Source organism: Amblyomma mixtum, chromosome 3 (assembly GCF_055824585.1).
Source record: "Amblyomma mixtum isolate Tamu chromosome 3, ASM5582458v1, whole genome shotgun sequence".
NCBI classification, from domain to species: domain Eukaryota; kingdom Metazoa; phylum Arthropoda; class Arachnida; order Ixodida; family Ixodidae; genus Amblyomma; species Amblyomma mixtum.
This window is the reverse complement of record NC_143014.1, coordinates 266,902,165-266,920,935: the sequence shown is the minus strand read 5'-3', so window position 1 is coordinate 266,920,935 and position 18,771 is coordinate 266,902,165. Positions and strand designations below refer to the sequence as shown.

General features: G+C 46.7%; 2 protein-coding genes across 2 annotated transcripts in view; one reads left to right on the top strand and one right to left on the bottom strand.

Annotated features, from left to right (window-relative positions):
• The window catches only part of LOC149354669 (mechanosensory protein 2-like), a 381,157-nt gene that overhangs the window by 339,760 nt on the left and 22,626 nt on the right, over positions 1 to 18,771 (bottom strand). The gene's annotated exons all lie outside the window — the stretch shown is intronic.
• LOC149354670 (uncharacterized) lies at positions 7,966 to 9,264 on the top strand. Its single transcript, XM_089577536.1, has one exon. The coding sequence runs from the start codon at positions 7,966 to 7,968 to the stop codon at positions 9,262 to 9,264; it is 1,299 nt and encodes a 432-aa protein (XP_089433662.1).

Genomic DNA, 18,771 nt, shown 5'->3' with positions numbered 1-18,771 from the left:
TGTGCACAATTGCAAGCTTTACCATCTGTGTTGTAGAAGGACGTTGATTTTGCATCACTTCAAGAAACCGACAGAGTTTGAGTGGAACAGTTTAATCTAGCAGACCCAACAAATTAATCTCCGTCTTCATCTTCGTTAACCACAACTATAAACTCGCCAAATGAAACCGTCCGTGGAGTGGGACGTTAATGGAGCTACCACTGATATTTACGTTCAAGGCAGTGGAGCTTTTATGAAAAGTAACCAGCTATCATAGCGAATGCACAGTACATAGTTACCTAGAAGGTCAAAATCTACAGTATAGGCCAATAAACGATTTCTGCTGCTTTTTCCAGTTTATTTACAGCTTTTTACTGCGAGTATCAAAATTCCGCGCCGTTTAAGTACTGATGTGACTGAGGGCGGCACAGGGAGCCAGAGGCTCACATGTCGCTGCGACACAAGACAACCTGTGGTACACAGGGGCTGATGGTTCCGCGGATAATCACAGAATGAACAATAATTAATCAACATCTAAGAATTTTTGGTGACCAAAAACAGAGGAATGATTTCACATTACTCTATAAAGAATGCAAGGCAAAGTAATCAACCTATAAAATAAAGAAAAAGAATTAAACGGGAAGATGGCTTTCGCTAAACAATGCATTAGTCTAGTCTATACCCCATAGGCTATACATTTTCATGGCGTTTTACTTCACGCTTGACGCTTTTGAGCGATTTTATTTCTAGCATATCTCCGGCTAGCTCCGGCTCACTGGGAGCCGATATAATAAGGCTCTCAGCGCAATTCTGCATAACTTATAGAGTGAAATGCGTGACCAGAGGACTTTCGTCAGAATTGTTCTGGTTTTTCCGAGCAATCGTGAACGAAGCCATAAGATGCCCAAAAATTATTATCACACTGCTGTGCCCAAACTGAAAACTAATTCAGAGCTTTGTGCAAAGCTGAATTTCAAGGAGAATGGGCTGCACGTAAGCGTTTCTTTATTAACGCTGTCACCAACAGCCGCCCCATATTACGCTGCGTTTTCCATAACAAGTGGCACTACAGCGGTACTTCGAACGCATTCTGAATATTTGGGCACATGGAAAGGTGAGCGGAGGCTAAATGCAGCCGTTGAGTGTATTAATGTAAGAGCACGGCAAAATGCTTGAGCAGCAACCATTGCAATTTAGAATTAAAAAAAATTGAGACGCGCGCTGAGTGCCATTCAAGCAGATCAAGAACCGCGTGTGTCGGAACATTGCGATAAATGCAGAGAATGGGCAGTGGTGGTTTTACCTAAAATAACGGACGATAATAAAATTTCTTACATTACAAAACTATCACCAACGCAGAACAGCTTGCCGAGTAACAAAAAAAAGTTGTTTAAATTTGTCTCCCGTTTTCTTTTAGAATTAATGATAAAAGAAACAAGATTATGATAAATATATATTTTTCTGCTATTTAACCAAAATATTTTGGACCTCGAATAAGAAAACGTACATTCTTTTTATGTGCATGCATGGAAAAATGCGAGAAATGAGCTTAGCTGTTGCTTCGTCAGCGAAAATTCTAAATGCTTCAACGCTGTTGTAGTGTGGCGCAGCATGGCTTTTTCAAGCAAATGACCTCAATATTTATTGCGAGTCCTCTTTTCGATCAAGAAATATTGTTCGATTAAACCAAGAACGGTTCAAAATTGTAGGCATTGAAAGTGGCTGAGTAGTATTTCGCGCATTAATTTCTTTGTTCGTTTGCTCTGCATTTTACAAACGGGACGCGGCATGCCTGAAGGAAGGGACGGTCATTAAACTTCCCGAGTCTTAATAAACTGACGTAGGGCAAATGAAACCGCTAAGAACTTAGTGCAATTCCGCAGGGACATGCATGAAGATCATCCTGTCACCGATCGACATATTTATGTGTATTAACATTTCATAGGACGCTATTTGTGAGCGACGCCTGTGCGAACGCAAAATGAGTGGAAAAAAGAGAATTTGAAAGACGTTGATCCATGCTTTAGCGATATCTATGGTAGAAATTTACGAGAAAAATACATTAATTACATTAAGGTAAAAAGTGAATGGCGCCTGTAAATTAAAGAATGCCGGATTTTCATTTTTCCCCTCAATTGCTGCATCCTATACTTCAGTACAGCTGTCCATTATTAGTCATTGTCGATACACTGTCAAAATAATGATAGTGCTTCTGCTTCCAAGCCAGACTGAGCCGCAACCAAGCTCTTTCCTATAGCGAAAGAGTCTAAAAACAAAACAACGCGCTCCCACGATTCTGAATACGGAGTTACGAAGAGCCCCACGGAACCCTTACATGCCTTTGTGTTTTAAGTTTTTTCTCATTTTTTTCTCTCCTTTCCTGGTCGTTTCACCAGCAGGTGGATTCGTGTTAAAAGCACCTGTCTCCTGAAGAGGTCGTGACAAGATATTGGTTGTTATGACAGCGATCAATACGGATTTCAACGCCGTCGCCGGGACCAGAGGGTCCTGCTTTTCTAGCCCCTAATTCCTCAGGTCAAGTGCTTTCTTCTTACTAGAAATCGAATATAGCAGCGCGTGCCAACAGCACAACGCCGAAGATTGGTTCCCGTCATTATTCAATTTATTGTACAAAAGCTCACGGGGATGCTTAATTAAGCAATGCCTCATTAAGCCCTCATTAACGATCGAAAGGCGACTGAAGTAAGAAAAAAAGTTCCTTTAGTTTCCCTTTGGTGCTTCAGTAAGTCAAAGGGGAAGTGAGCCAGCGTATACCCAAGCTGACCCTGGACTGCTACAATAAAATTATTCACAGCCAAACGGTTATGGCCGAGAGAGAAATTTTTAAATAACGATAAGGCAGAAAATTGCGCAGGTGAGTACAGACCTACGTAGAATACTAGTGCGAGAACGTAAAAACAGCATAGTTAAAAAGACAAGCGAAGCTTTCTTAATTCCATTAAGTGGAGATTGCTGGGAAATTGCTCCTGCGTGTAGCAAAGTTGGTAAGAGGAGGCACCATTCTTATTCCCCTAGCTGTTTCACTGCGACTGCTAGGATATGTGGTCACTAGTTTCCCGAGATAGGTGTGTCCCCATCCACTTCGAACATTTCACTGCCTACAAGAAATTTTTATTCCATTTCCTCACTGATAAACACTACATTTTTTTTCCATACCAGTTTGTAATCCAACCCTTCTTCATGTTTCTGAGTCCTCAATCATGTGTTAATATTTCAAACTTATGTTACTCAGCTGAGAAATCTCACCAGGAAATCGACGGTTAGTAGGGTGTATTCCTTTTAAGCTGAAGCCTAGCTCTTCCGAATGCAATACCCTGGCCTTCCGTGGTGGTTTAGTGGTTACGGTGCTCGGCTGCTGACAAGACTGACACACGCTCGACCCAGGCCGAGGCGGTCTCATTCCTATGGAAGCGAAATGCTAGAGGCCCGTGTACTGAGCGATGTCAGTATATGTCAATGAACACCAGGTCGTGGAAATTAACCGAAGCCCTCCACTCCGTTGTCCATCATAGCCCGAGTCACTTTGGGACATTAAACACCGTAAAACCAAACCAAACCAGTACTCCGGATGGCTTTGATAAGCATGCGATGAATATCATAAAACGGATTTTGTCATCTTGCCTCACCGCTAACTCAAATGTATTATGTCCATTTTCCACTTCAGGATCATGATGGCTGCGCAGTCTCTGTAACTTTTTAATGCAACAGCATTACTTGGCTCATTGTGTGAAAACCCCGCCATCATCAGAGAGCCGTCCCCAAAACGTGGCACGCAGATGATGTGATCACGCCTATTGGAGCAATAGACGGCCTGCGTCCCCACCGCCACGTACCTCAAAGAGCGATTGAGGTGTCCACTCACCCAGGGAGCCAGTTATGCCCTTTTCCTTTCCCCAAAATCAATGGAGTCTAAACCTTCTGCCGTTTTTGATAAAAGGAAAGGCGCATAACTGCCTCAATTTGTAGGTGGACGCCACCATTTACTCAAAGCGCTATTGAGGTGTCCACTTCCCCAGTGAGCCAGTTACACTTGCTCTCGAATTTACACATCATAAAAATTGCTTAGATGCCCACCTAACTTTTCTAGCCCCTTTACATATGTGCCTTGCGGTGCCCAGGTTAAACAATCTCTGCATGACTGCTGATGTCGCCACTGAATTAAATTTTTTTCCTTTATTTATGGAGGCGACATACAGAAGCTGGTTACATTCTCCGCAGTTTTCTGTAACTTAATTAACCCGTGATTATGGTCCAGTGTTTGGTACCCTTTCCTGAAACCAGTATATTTCCTTGGAGGACTAAGTCGAAGGTTGCCTGATTCTATCAGCGTTTACCTGAGGAAATACCCCGTAACGGAGAGTAATCTAATCGATGTATAATTTTCAAAGTTTTAAACAACCGTTTTCTTGAGGATAAATGTAATGTTAGCATTTATTGTGCTTCCAGTGCTCTTACTGTCCTGAAGTATTGAATGTACAGTGTGGCAAGCTGAATATCTGTACTATTCTTCAGAAGACCGGCAGTTACTTTGTCCCCAGCTGTCTCCTTACTCCTTTGCGTTATACTGTATAGCTCACCGCAACTCTTTCCTTTAGGTAGAGTGCAGTGACGCTCTTTGTCTATATAGTTACTAGCTCGACCTCTCAAGGGGTACGAATCAGATAACAGGGAAATATGGCCTCTTGACATGCTGGTGGGTTAGGCTGATGTCGAGGACGACCTAAAATGCGCAGAGGCAAAGTCTACTGCATCCTGGACATATTGTGCCAAAAGACGTTTAATACACGTACCTAAACTATGTTGATTAGCGTCAGTCAAGTTCAAGATTCACAGTCACGTGTCATGATAGAGACAAACAGCATCCCTTTGCATGCCTGCTAGCATAGAGTAGCGACAAAAAAAATGCGAACCATGAGGCTTGCCTGGGACGCCGTCGCTATTCTACGCCAACTGCCAAACTCCACTGCGCAACTTAACCTGTGATGCCGCGGCGCGTGAGTTGTGCCGCGCATAATGACTAGGACTATTGGCGGTGTGGCTACATCTACAATTCGGCGCTTACCGCTAGTGCAATGGACTCACCTCTGACTCTACTCAGCGCCCTCGCTGTCTTTGCTACACATCTCAAGCACGACTTAAACCGCACTAACTGAGCGATCATCGCTACACGAACCCCTGGAACTTCTTGCACTAAGATATACAAGCTGATTAAAGAGCAAATGTGCACCCAGCTGGCACTCAACGATCCAAGCACATCGCCCGCTCTTCGGAGGACACCAAGAGCCGCTGTGCCATGGTCGCGAGCGCTCCATGGACGGTCGTTTCCCTTTCGATCATAGACGTCTTTTTCGGGCGCGTACTAACGCGCTTGCGAGGCTTAATCGACAAAACAATGTATGCTCTAAAGCCTTCCAGGCGCTTCTCCCATCAGATCTTTTCCCCAACAACCGCTCTCCCGCCCACCACTTCCCGAATTTTGTGTAGATAATCCGTCGGCAGCCGCGCCCAATCCATTCCCCGCTGCCGTGATAAGCTCCCGCAACAATCCATTGCGTTCATTTCGAAAGCTCTCCCTCGCGCGCTGGAGAAACGCGCGACACGCCCCCTCCGCGGAAATGTGCCAGCTTCGTCCAGCGCGGGCATTGTTCGCTCCAAGAAAAATTACTCTCGCCCCACGCAGGGTACCGCGGCGCCCTTATTAACCAGGCGAAACATTCTTGAAACGCGCTGCAGGGCGCCCAGTAACACGTAATAAGAAAGAGTTTAAGCGAAAATCTAAAATAAAGGAGACGGACGACGGCGGCGGTGGTGCCTGCGCCGCGTTCTTTTTGCGCAAGGCGCGCGCACCACCAGCCTCTGCTGCTCGCGGGAGGAGAGCGTTTCTCCCGACGGCGAACAGGAAGAGTTGAAGGGTGCAAGGCGAAGAAGGGCTTTGGGGTGCACGACGACCAACGTCCATTCATCTTGGTCCTGCGCTCCTTCGCTTCCTTATTTATTTTTTTTCCCTCTAGTTCCTCCGCAACTTTGCCTCTTTCCGTTCCTTTCGTCTCACTCCCCCGTGACGCGTGACGTCGTTTATAAAGATTTCGAGCCCTCACGCGGCGACTGCAGCGGCAGGGGCAGGGCCGTGATCAATGAAGCGGCGGGAGGGGGAGACGACGACGCCGTGACGCTGAAGGAAGAGCGCCCGCGGATCATGAGAAAAGCGCGCGACGCGAGAGGACGAGAGGCCGCTGCGTTCACGCACGGAGGAGGAAGATGAGGGCCAAGATCGCGCTGGCCGCAGAAAGGAGCCGAGAAACAAGGACGGAGCAGAGAGAGCACGATTCGTATATATGTGTATGTGTATATATGTGATATATATATATTACATAGGCGGTGAATCCTTATTGATTCCACATTTTCTGAGCCGTTTTCTAGCCCATCCCCTCCCTCGCGGCGCCGTTATTGCGCAGAGACAAGAATTGCAAAGAAACGTACGGCAAGAAGGGAGGGTGCAGAGAGGAGGCCACCCCTTTCAAGTTCGCACCCACTGTTATATACGGCGCCGATCTTCAGTTGCTGCTGCTACTGTCCTTGCTGCAGATTCAATACGCGCAGCTTATCATGGAAACACGTTGCGTTTCAAACGAAGACAGAACTTTAATTGGGAAAAAAGTGTTAATGCAAGTGGATCGTGACGGTGCCGACGAGAAGCAGGTTTTACGCTGAAGCGCTCAGAACGTTTTGATGCGACTGGATCGGTCCCCTTCCGTTGAGGTAATTTATCAGCGGACGCTGGTGCGTTCGATATTGCTTGTTGAAGGCAAGCTGCTGCGACCGGTATATGCCCAAACTCGCTACTTTGCCTTGTATCGAACGGAAGACTTCGCCGTCCCAGAAGCTGATTAAACGAGCAAGGTATGGTTATTTGAAAAAAAAAAAAAAGAAATGGATAATGCCGCCAAATTAAATTTTCGCCGGCCTTGCAGTTTAATTCCAATCAGGAGAACTACATGTCGCGAATAAAGGCCTCAAACCAATCAAGGTAAAATGTTCCCACCTCTACGCATTAATATCCGCACAAGCTGTTCCCCCGGCAACACAAGCAAGCTTGTGGGAAAAAAAGGCCATTTTGCCAAAAGTCCACAATCAGATTTCGAACCAGTTAAGAAGAAACTCCGACTGCGTTAAATTCTGCGGCCTTCGTTACTGAATTTCGTGATTCCATAGACATACGTTGAAAGCAACACGCATGCGATAACGGTGGCCTTCTGGCATCGAAATCAATGTTTTGAGCCACTTTGCCCAAGAGTCAGAAATGTCTCCTTTTTTTTGCACTTCGTAGCTGAATATAAGAGCTCACTTTTGGTTTAATGGTAGGTCCCAATGCAAGAACATAAAACAAAGCAGAAGCAAAAAAAGCCGGCAGAGACACTTAAGACTGCTTGAGTGTGGGAAGACATAAGCCCGCCCCTCACTTTGTGAACGCAATCTTCGCGCGTTGGGGCGTAATGTAACCCGATGGCACGCAGCTGGCAATTCTACCTCTGCATGGCTCTGCGCAGCTGCCGCCGCACCCCTTCTGATCTGCGCGCTAACTTCGAGAAGGCAGTCGCTGTCATACCGCTGCCCGCGCTCTGCCTTAAGGGTATGAAGCGATAGCTAAAGGGTTGCCGCCAATATACTCAGGATTGGTGTTTCTCTACATAAAATTCATTGATCCCTGGGAGTCCTCATGCCATTCCTGGCGCAGTGGAGAAATTTTTAAGCGGTGCGCCACTACCCTAGGATGGTAGCTGCTGCCGCCGGTGGGACTTGTGCGATCCAGGTTGCTCTTCCAAATCAAACTTGCTCGACCAACCATTAATTTAACCACCACTTGCCAGGTTGCACGAGGACTCCACCTATTATGGGTACCATAGAGTGTCAACACATACACGCAGACGGGTTTTCGCTAAATGGGGCAAGTCTCTTGTCTTCGCCATGCAGGTGCTCCTTCCTGTGTTCACACATGGGCTGTTGCCTGTTCTGGCTCCTGCCTGCGTCGACGTGCGGCCAGGTGGGCTCGGCAGCTGTGCCACTGCGCGGACGAGTAACCCTCTTGTCTTCGCCATGCAGGTGCTCCTTCCTGTATTCACACATGTGCTGTTGGCTGTTCTGGCTGCTGCCTGCGTCGACGTGCGGCCACGTTATCGTCATCACTACGGCAGTCATGAAGCTGATACCAATTCCATAACAGCGGCTGACGTCACGTTTACCTGGATTTCGCCACCACTTGGCTCTGGGACCATCCGTTCGTCGTGGGAAATGCAATCGCCGCAGACATCATGTTTTTCGCCACCTATAAGAGATCGCCCGTGGACCGCGGCGCCTTGTGGGCTCGGCAGCTGTGCCACTGCGCGGACGAGTAACTCTCTTGTCTTCGCCATGCAGGTTAGAAAATCATACTCTCTTTTTGCAAAGAAATCGAGCAACTACTTCTTAATTCAGCTGCCGAGCCCGCAGTGCTGTACTTGTATTGTCGTTGAATGCTTTGCTGTTGTCCATTCGTTGCTTATGCAATCCGGTGACATAGAAACTAACCCTGGTCCTGACACTGCCGCCATACTTGCAGAACTACAGAAACTAACATCGGGCCAAAGCACGTTAATCAGCGAAGTAAAAGACCTCAACAGCAGGTTAGTAGCGACAGACAAATCGATCACCGAATTAAGTAAGCGCATTACCGAATTAGAAACCCACTATCGGGACCTCGCATCACTTAAAACAGAAGTTGAATCCATTAAGACTGATGCCGCCACGTCGGCGAGCCAAATCAGTAACCTCGAATCCAGAGTAGACGATGCCGAAAACCGGTCGCGCCGCAACAACCTGCTATTTTATGGCTTACCTGATACTAGCTCAAAGGAAACGTCCTCTGAGTCTGAAGAACTGGTCACCCGCCTTTGCAGTGAAAATTTGGACATCACCATAGACCCAAAAGAAGTAAAAAGAGCACATCGTCTTGGCCGTCATTCAAGTGAACGATGTCGACCCATTATCGTTAAATTCACTTTACATAAGACAAAAGAATCCATCCTAAAAAACGCCCGGAAACTAAAAGACACCGACTACAGCATAGGAGAAGACTTTTCACATTCTGTCCGTAAGGCACGCAAACACCTACTACGTTTCGCGAAAGAAACATCTGATAAGTACGCACTGCGCTTTAAAACACTGTACATAGGCCCGAAGCAGTATATATTCGACGACTTGACGGAAACGGTAAAAGAAGTGCCATAGCAATCACACTCTGCTCGCTCTAAAGCAACTCCCCGACAGCACACCCCCCGAACTAATCTTACCTTATCTGCGGTATTTACTAACATACGAAGCTTTTTACCGAAACGAGAAATCGTATCTAGTCTTGTCTTATCAACCAACAGCACCCTTCTCATTCTTACAGAAACGTGGCTAACAGACGATATCAGTGATACCGAAATTTTAGCCGCGCTGCCCAACTTTAAAGTTTACCGTAAAGACCGGGAGAGAGCCCGTGGCGGTGGCGTACTCATAGCCGTACACCAGCAGTTTTCAGCATCCTTAATCAATGTAGATTCTAACTTAGAACTGCTATAGCTGCTCTGCCACGCTGCCCCCCGAACTGTGCTGATAGGAGTCTGTTACAGGCCACCGCAAAATGATCCGGACTTTTCCTACAAACTAAACAATGTGTTGAGTGAACTGACATCATCGTATCCTAACGCAGATATTGTTCTTTTTGGTGATTTCAATTTTCCCACTATTGACTGGCGTAACCACACCTCCATGACAAATTGTTCAGAAGCAAAAAATTTTGTCGATGTCTGTCTTAACTTCAACCTTACTCAGCTAATATTAGAGCCAACGCGCATTGCGCAGAATTCCGCCAACACTCTAGATCTGATATTAACCAACAGCTCTGATAGCGCAACAAGTATTACATACCTAAGGGAAATAAGTGATCATAAAGTCATTCATGCTACCTTCAGTTTTACACCCATGCTTCGTCAAGTTTCCAGGAAAACAATTCGTCTTTATGAAAGAGGTGATTTTCACGCAATAAATGAAGAACTGCTTTTTTTCCAACTTATGAAACCGATTTCCGCACAAAGTCTCTTCACGAAAACTGGACAATTTTCAGGGCCAAAGTTCACGAACTAACAAACAAGTACATTCCGGTGGCTAGTTTTCGTGCTAACCAGCAAAAACCGTGGTTTACTACGGCCCTGAAACGCCTGGAAAACAAGAAAAAGCGTCACTATCGGGCAGCAAAGCGGAACCCAAGCCAAGGATCATGGGAAAAGTACTACACTGCCGAAGCTGATTACCTTGCTGCTATCCGCAACGCAAAACACACCTTTTTCCACTCTGACTTGCCAAATATGCTAATACACAACCCTAAAAAATTCTGGCACGTAGTAAACCCGCAGGATACACGTACAATCGTTCTTACTAACGATATGGGTCAAACCATCAGCGATTGTGAATGTGCTAACATTTTCAATAGAGCCTTTCAACTGTTTTAGCGAAAGAGTGTGATTTACCTGATAACGCCTTCATAAGTTCCTTCACAGGGTCAACCATGGATCCAGTTTCTTTCTTCGCAGATGGTATATCATCTCGTATCGAAAATATCAAGCTAACGTCATCAGCCGGGATCGATGAAATTAACTCGAAATTTCTGAAAAATACTAAGCACATTTCCGCGGCCTACTTATCACTATTGTACTCTCAGTCTCTCTCTTCAGGTAACATACCGGATGACTGGAAAGTGGGAAAGGTCGTCCCAATCTTCAAGTCTGGTAACAAAAACTCGCCCTTAAATTATCGACCCACTTCCCTAACAAGCATTCCTTGCAAAATCATGGAGCATGTAATTTATTCTCAAGTCATGAACTTTCTCGATTCCAAAAAATTCTTTCATTCATCACAACATGGCTTCCGTAAAAACCTTTCCTGTGAGACACAACTGGCTACATTTGTTCATGACTTACATGCCTACCTTGATTGCAACCAACAGATTGATGCTATTCTTTTAGATTACGGAAAAGCCTTTGACAAAGTACCACACCAGAGATTACTACTTAAGCTCTCTTACCTAAATATTCACCCTAGCATTCTAAACTGGATTAAGGAATTTTTAACAAATCGAACCCAATTTGTCATAGTTAATAACGAATTTTCTGATTACATTCCAGTAACCTCAGGCGTCCCCCAAGGATCAGTGCTCGGACCGTTATTATTCTTAATATACATTAATGACTTGCCCCTTCACGTATCATGTCACATTCGTATGTTCGCAGATGATTGCGTCATTTATCGTACTATTAATAACTCTTCCGACCAAGAAGCCCTCCAGACTGACCTAACTAACGTTCAGAAATTGAGCGACCTGTGGATGATGACACTTAACCCTCAGAAATGCAAGATTGTATCCTTCACTCGTCGCACTAAACCATTTATTTTTTCGTACAATATAGCTCAAATCCCAATAGAAGCAGTTAACTCATTCAAGTACTTAGGAGCCACGCTATCTTATGATTTATCTTGGCGCACACATATTTCTAATGTAATATCATCCGCGAATAAAACACTAGGCTTTTTGAAACGTCACTTACGTCACGCTCCCCAACAAGTTAAACTCCTGGCTTACCAATCGCTAATCAGACCGAAACTAGAATATGCATCCCCCATATGGAATCCACATCAAATATACCTCATAAATGCCCTCGAATCCGTCCAGAACCGTGCCACTAGATTCATCCACAATACCTATTCATACCAAGTCAGCGCGTCGCCTTTAAAAGCAGAATCCGCCTTATCAGCCCTTGTTATTCGTCGCCGCATTGCCAGCCTAAACCTTTTTCATAAGCCCTTTTACAGCACCCACGACTATGCAGGCTATATCACATCACCAGCTCGCATATCGCATCGCACTGGCCATATTCTTCAAGTTGCCCGGCCTCGGACCCATACGACCACGTTCGCTGCCTCCTTCTTCCCCCGAGCAGCATTAGATTGGAACGGCCTTTCCCACAGCATCGCCGCTATCACCTGCCCATCCAACTTTTCCAAAGCACTAACAGATCATATTGTATGTTGAACCCACATGGCAACCATTGTACTTATTTTTCTGTATAATCCACCCCTTATGTAATACCCCTACAGGGGTCTTTAAGGTAATAAACTGAACTGAAACTGAACTGAACTGTAAGGTTTGCGTTTAGCACAAAAGCAGAAGCGCATTGGTTCCCGCCAAGCATAGTTTCAGCACAATGTTCGACTTAGAGTGACTTTCTTCTGTTTGCTTAGGTAGTTCGTAAGCGTGAAGGCCGGAAATTACGCCATTACAACAGCATGGGCAGCAGCTTTCTGCGCAGACGTCGCAGAGAGAGCATTTACCTTCTTGGTGCTACTACAAAAACATTAGTAATTCTCTCTCGCGTATCAATTATGATTGAACTTCCAATGAACGCGTCTCTGTGACAGTGTTCGTGGCGCCACGCGAGGCAGTTATGGAGGGCGGCCGGTGCTGAGGCTTAGCCTTATGGGGGGGCCTCCTGGTGCCGCAGTTGCCAACTCTTTGGGTGAGGCCATGCCAGACTCGATCGGCCAAACCTGCCGCTCCACACGAGAATGCTCAGCGATGTGATGTATGCTTCCGTGGTGATTTCCTTCGACACTGCTGTGGTATCGACTAAATGGTGGCCCAAAAAACGCTGCAGTAGGAGGGTCAAGATGAAAATTCATTGATTTATATCGTGAACGTTCGGCGCTGATTGTAAATTCACCCTCTAATTATTTTGAATTAGCCTACCATTGCATAGTGTACCGCCATCAGTGCAATACCACTGCATCGCGGCCCCCACGCAATCATATGTCATGCATTACAAAAAAAAATCGAATGATTGTCCCTGAACCATTTGCCAAGGAAACACTAATTTACCTAAAGCAGATTTCGCAGTGGCAGAGGTTACATAGACATTCTTCCGTCAATTACACGATCACACGCGTATTTCGGGAGCACTGTCCACTGCCGATCGCACGAGTAATACTGGCTACGTGCAGATGGATATCGTTCCACTCCCGGCACGCGAAAAGCCTACGAGCCGAAAGGCGTTCCCTCTCATTTCTAGAGAGGAAGATCACGGAGCGAAAACATTACGCTGGGCACTTTGATTGCAGAGAACCCGATTTCGTATAGCAGGGATTCCTCCTTCTAAAGCGATGTGATTCTCGACTATGAAGCAGCAGCCGGTGTCTCCTTATTGAGCAGCCATTTCTCTGTCTGCCTATTTCCTAAAGAAATAAAAGTAAAAATAAAAAAGATGGGAGCTCAGAGCGAAGTCGTCGACGGCGCAGAAAACAATAACGGCGCGGCGGAACGGGCAGCAGGAAGACATATCGACGGGCGCCCAGAATCAGTCGTTTCCTCCCAGAGAGGGCCGCCGGCAGCGTATACAGTCACGAAAGCTCGAGGAGGCAGCGCGGACCAAAGTTATTGGCGGGGTGTGGCGCGTGCATTAAAGAAAAGTGGGTGTGACGCCCAGTTCCTCTTGAGGAAACCGCTGGACGCTGCATTATTCAAAGCGAATCGGCAGCCATGTGCCGAGTGGTGAGATTTCCCTTTCTTTTTTCTTTCTGTTGTGTTACTTTCCCTGTTCCTACAGCTTGACTCTATTTCGAGACTCGAAAATTCAATTTTTTTTTTCATGGTGTTTGTAACTGCTCTAGAGGTTTTGACTTAACTCTTTGCTAGCACTAATACCCTACTGCCTAGTGATTTTCTCTCGGTATACGCTGTGGTCTCATGAAACGGCTTTTAACGTTTGCTGTGCGGAACCAATAGACGAAACAAAAAATGGAGTTAAACCGCGAGAAATACCGTGAAATAACACTCGCTAACGCAGTACATTCAACTGCGGCCGGAATCTGCTTCGTCAGTAAGTCTGTTTCCGTCGTTACCCTTGGTCAGCTTCCGTCGCCGACGCTGGCGCTCACAGCATTCTGAACAGAGTTTTCTGTCAGTTTTGCTTAATGTGAATGGCGCGACAAGCAGTTTGCAGTGTGCTGGGTACGACCGCGCAGAGAATGAGTAAAGAGGAAAAGAGGCGACCTCTTCCACGCATTTCACCATTCGAGAGGCATTATATCGTGCGTGATTGGTTTTGGCTGTTCATAATGCAAGCTTGTAGACCCTTATTTCATATTTATATATCTAACATAGTGCAGTGTGAGCGGCAACCAGCTTCCCCAGTTTCGACAAAAATGGCGCGGGCGTCAGGAATAGATCAGAGGAAAAGCTTATGGCATCGCAGAGATGTTTCACATTATTCATTTAATTTTCTAGTTCAGTTAGCCTACATTTGGAACTGAAAAAATGCTTGACTATAAATTTTGTCGGCTCTCCTGCTCGCTTAGTCGCGTTGCCACTGCGCCATGCTTTATTCAGGCATGCTTATTTTATTCCAGCCGGAAACAAGGTTTCTGACTTGAGACGTTACCGCTCTCAACCTCAGCTCACGGGCTAGATTGTCGGCTCCGGTATACTACACTTCACTGGAAGACTAACAATGGACAGAGGCTGCACTGCGTGAAGATTCATAGCCCGATTAATTCTTACTATTGCTCGCTGCAGCCTGCGGCGCCGGTGCTGAAAACTAACAAGCATGCACATCCCCGGCGCTGGCGTTGATTTCTGCAGTGCTGACCAATTAAACAAAAGGCAGTAGAAATATTCGTAAAACGAATCCCCAGAAGTACTGCAGCGGGACTATTTTAAATCTACTTGAATCCTCTGTTCGTTCATTGTTGACGTGTCCACGGCCTGGGCTCTGCTCTCCGTGTATAGGCGGCCTATAAAACATTTGATTCATTTAGCTTTTTATGCACTTATAGAGCAGAAGGACGTTTTTTTTAACCCCAGTGCTCCGATACTTATAATTCCGGGGCTTCTGTCCGGCAATAAATATGCCGTATTCACAAAAGACTGTTGGTCCGTCTACTATTGGAAGATAAAAAAGTCATTGACCACCGCCCTCGTACTGAACTGCCACGATAGTCAAGGCGACACAACCAAGGCACGATGGCATCCTATTCGCTGGAGACGACGGTGAGATGTGGCTGAAGCGACCAGCTGCCATTGATGACGTCAGGAACGAAGACGTACGAACAGGACGGTCAATCTCGCCCTCAAGTATACATAATTGCACCCTTTTCCGCCCGGGAGCGGTCATTTGCGCAGCTCGAGGCGCAACGTAGCGTCAGAACTGGTGTCGCAGTCAAATTGGGGGTCCTCTTTAGCACTGGCAGCCCTTAATCGGAGTAATCAAGACAGGCGAATTGCTTCGAGATGCGGCGTTGTAGCCCGCTTTGCACGAAATGAAATATATGTGCAGAGTATTGGTGCCATTTCGGGCACGTTGATATCAAGAGATAGGGAACTCTTAGTCCAGTTTGTACTGTAAACGGATGTCTGAGTACGAAAAAACGAGCCTGGATTCTTATTACATTTTCTTCAACAGCGGCAAAGAGTGCAGCGAACTTTTCTCACCAGCGCCGAAGATTTGAGAGGTAAACATATTCTTCGGGCAGGAGCAGTTAATTCTACTGTAGTCATCTTCTCCCGCGACCCAAAATCGTCCCGGCTGGGTAGACACCGCGTCATCCATGCATCGAAGCTCATGCAGAGTGAGTCTGTGATGTAGCTGTCCCAATGCATTTAAACGTACGTACACGCCGCTCAAGGTCCTTTTTCCTGTCGCAATTTTACCTTCTCTCCACTAACATGAATTACGCCCCAGTGCTCGACCACGCAAAAAGACGTTTGACGATTGCTGCGGTACCTAAAGACTGCTGGCATCAGGGACCACTAGTTGTCTTCTTGTACATCCTGTGCGTTTCTCTTGCCTATTTCTTTTTTCGTCCTTTTATCCTCCTCCCTCCTGCAGTATTATAGGCACCCAACCAGGTGTTCGCTTGGTTAACCTCCTAGCCTATAATTTCAGTGCATTCTAGCGACAGCATTGCCTAGAGACGATCTGTTACAGTGTCGTGTAGGCCCTCAAGCGACGGCTGCGTTTTTCTTTGTCACCATCGTCCTGCCCGCCTTATGCTCTGAGTTCCTCGACAACAGAGCGTTTTCCAAAAAGGAAGAAAGAGGCTACTGCGCAACTGACGATCACTTAGAGCACCTTTTTGCTGTGAGCAGCGCAGAAAGTTTGCCTTTGGTTTACATGCACATATAATGACCCTGCATTGAACGTCGCGAGAAGTTGCACGTACTCCACATGAAACAAATGAGTATTAGTAACCGAACCTGCTTGAATGAGCTTAAATGTATAACAGCAATATGCCTTGTGGGGCTAGTTGGTCCATTCTCACAGTTGCCGCCTCGGTGGCTCAGTTGTTGTGGTGCTAGGCTGCTGAGCTGAAAGACACGAGTTTGATTCCGGCCGCGGCGATCGCATTTCCATGCAGGCAAAACTCTACAGGCCAGTGTACTGTGCGATGTCACTGCCCGTTAAAGAACCCCAGGTGGTCGAAATTTCCGGAGCCCTTCACTACGGCGTCCCTCATAGCCTCCGCCGCTTTGGGCCGTGAAACCTCATAAAACCAAAAAAAAAAACATTCTCAGAGTTCTTTCTGCGCACAAAAAACGACACAGTAAAGGACAACGAAGACAGGACATAGCAATATGCCCTGTCTTCCTCGTCCTTTACTGTGCCGTCTTTCTTTGCGCCAAAAAGAACTCCGAAGGTATAAAGACCGCTCTATTTTTTAGTTTTAGTTTTGTATCTTCAATATCAGTAGTAAACTGAGTGATATTTTTTAACATCTACAGATTTTCTATTTTGAAACCTGCAAGACATACGCCAGTGCGATCTCTATATGTAAAGAAAGACGGGCATTATATATGTGCTAAAGCTCAATGATTAGACAATTAAATAAAACGATCTAATCAACTTTTCATTTCAAGGCGCCAGATTATACTTCGAAATTGAAGGTTGTACATTGGCGGGGGGAAGGGGGAGCACAGTTCCTGTTTCCTGAATCAGTTAGAAATATTGACCGTCAAGAATACGCACTTCAATCTCGCTAAGTTGGATTTCCCGGATTGCATATTTATAACATGGCGTTGCTCGCATTTGTTATGCATCGAACACAGTCGCCGTTTCTGTATTCGGTGACGTAGAAGAAGAAAACTGATTTCAGTGACGATGCCACGCGCAGGGGCGCTACTTTATCAATGCACACCGCGGAAGAGCCAACTCAACGAGCTTTGAAATGACCGCTATTCACGTTCGACATTCTGAACCACCTTGCCGATTAAGAAATTTTAAAAATTGCGCTCACCCCTCATGTTCACGACCTTCAATATCGCGATGTAGTTTCATCCCTTAAAATAAAAAAAAACAAAACAAAATGTCAATTAGATAATTTTAGTTATTAACCATCTAACCAATTAGCTTTATCGCGTAAATAATGTGCGTCTTGCTGTACAATTCACCTGCACAGACCTCCCCGACGTTTCTCTACGTAGAACATGCATTCGCAGAACATACACTACTAGGCACTTAACGAAAAACTTATGTGCGTAAGATGAAAGCGAAGCAAAAACCAGGCAAAATGCAGACGGCAAACAAACATTCACACTACCAGACCACTCACCATACGTCAGCGGCAAGGGCAAAGAGAAAGAAAGAAAAAAGAGCCTCGCTCGCACACAAACGAAGCAGCACCTGCTCCCATGGGTGATTGACAAGTCTATATTTGTTTTCGCGCCTCCCCTCGGATCCGTTCCTCGCTGCTCGCGAAAGCGCGGTTTTTTACTTTCGCCCCGACCGCCACGGTAAGCCCCGGCTCCCCTTCGGACGTGCTGGCAGAACCAGTGCGCGCCACACACTGTTCTGCGGCACTCTCTGACGGCACAGCGCCCGCTGTTCCGTCTCCGCAACACCGAGCGGCCCCTATCGGATGCCCCTGTTCGCTCGGCTCGCTTGCATCATTTGTATGCTGCCAGAGGAGAACGAGTTCGGACCGCTTTCGATCGTTTCCTTCGAACAGCAACGAGAAGGGATGCACTTCTGTGCCTACACAGACCATGCCGCGCTAGCGCACTGCAGGCCTTCATCAATTAGGAATAGTATAGGGCTGTTCAGAGGGTCGACTGAGCTGCGTGTTCCGGGGTGTTAGAAAGGGGCTTTTGCACCAAGCTTCCAAAGATGGAAGCAAGGACGACATCAGGGCCAGTAAGGTCAGCAACCCAACAGTCACCGTCTCAAACGGCAGCGGTTGCTCACCAAGTCGACATGGCCAAGCATACATCCCGTCCCTGCGAAGTCTGCCTGCAAGTGTCGAAACTATGATAGCATGCACACACGAACGAACACACAAAGAAAAGCTTACGTACCTATATACACAAGCGGACACGCACAACAAGAAGCGACAGTGAATGAGGCCGCTGCCGAAGTGCGCAAATTCGCGCTAATTGCACCACGTGGACGCAGTATGGCGCACACAAGGTTGGGCAGCTATGGACAGCGCTCCAGGACCGCGAGTGTGGTTCTTGTCGCGAGACAGCGGCACCGCCAGCGCCATCAGCAGGAGCAGCGGCCTCCGCTCGGGCCCCGTGCCGCCCAGATGTCAGCGGCCCGTAAAGAAGCTCGCTACGTAAACACGCGCCCCGATTTCGACCCGGCCGCACACACGAGGCTCGCGCCTTTCGGCCGGGGCTCTCGTTCGCCGGTCGGGCGCAAAAACACCCGG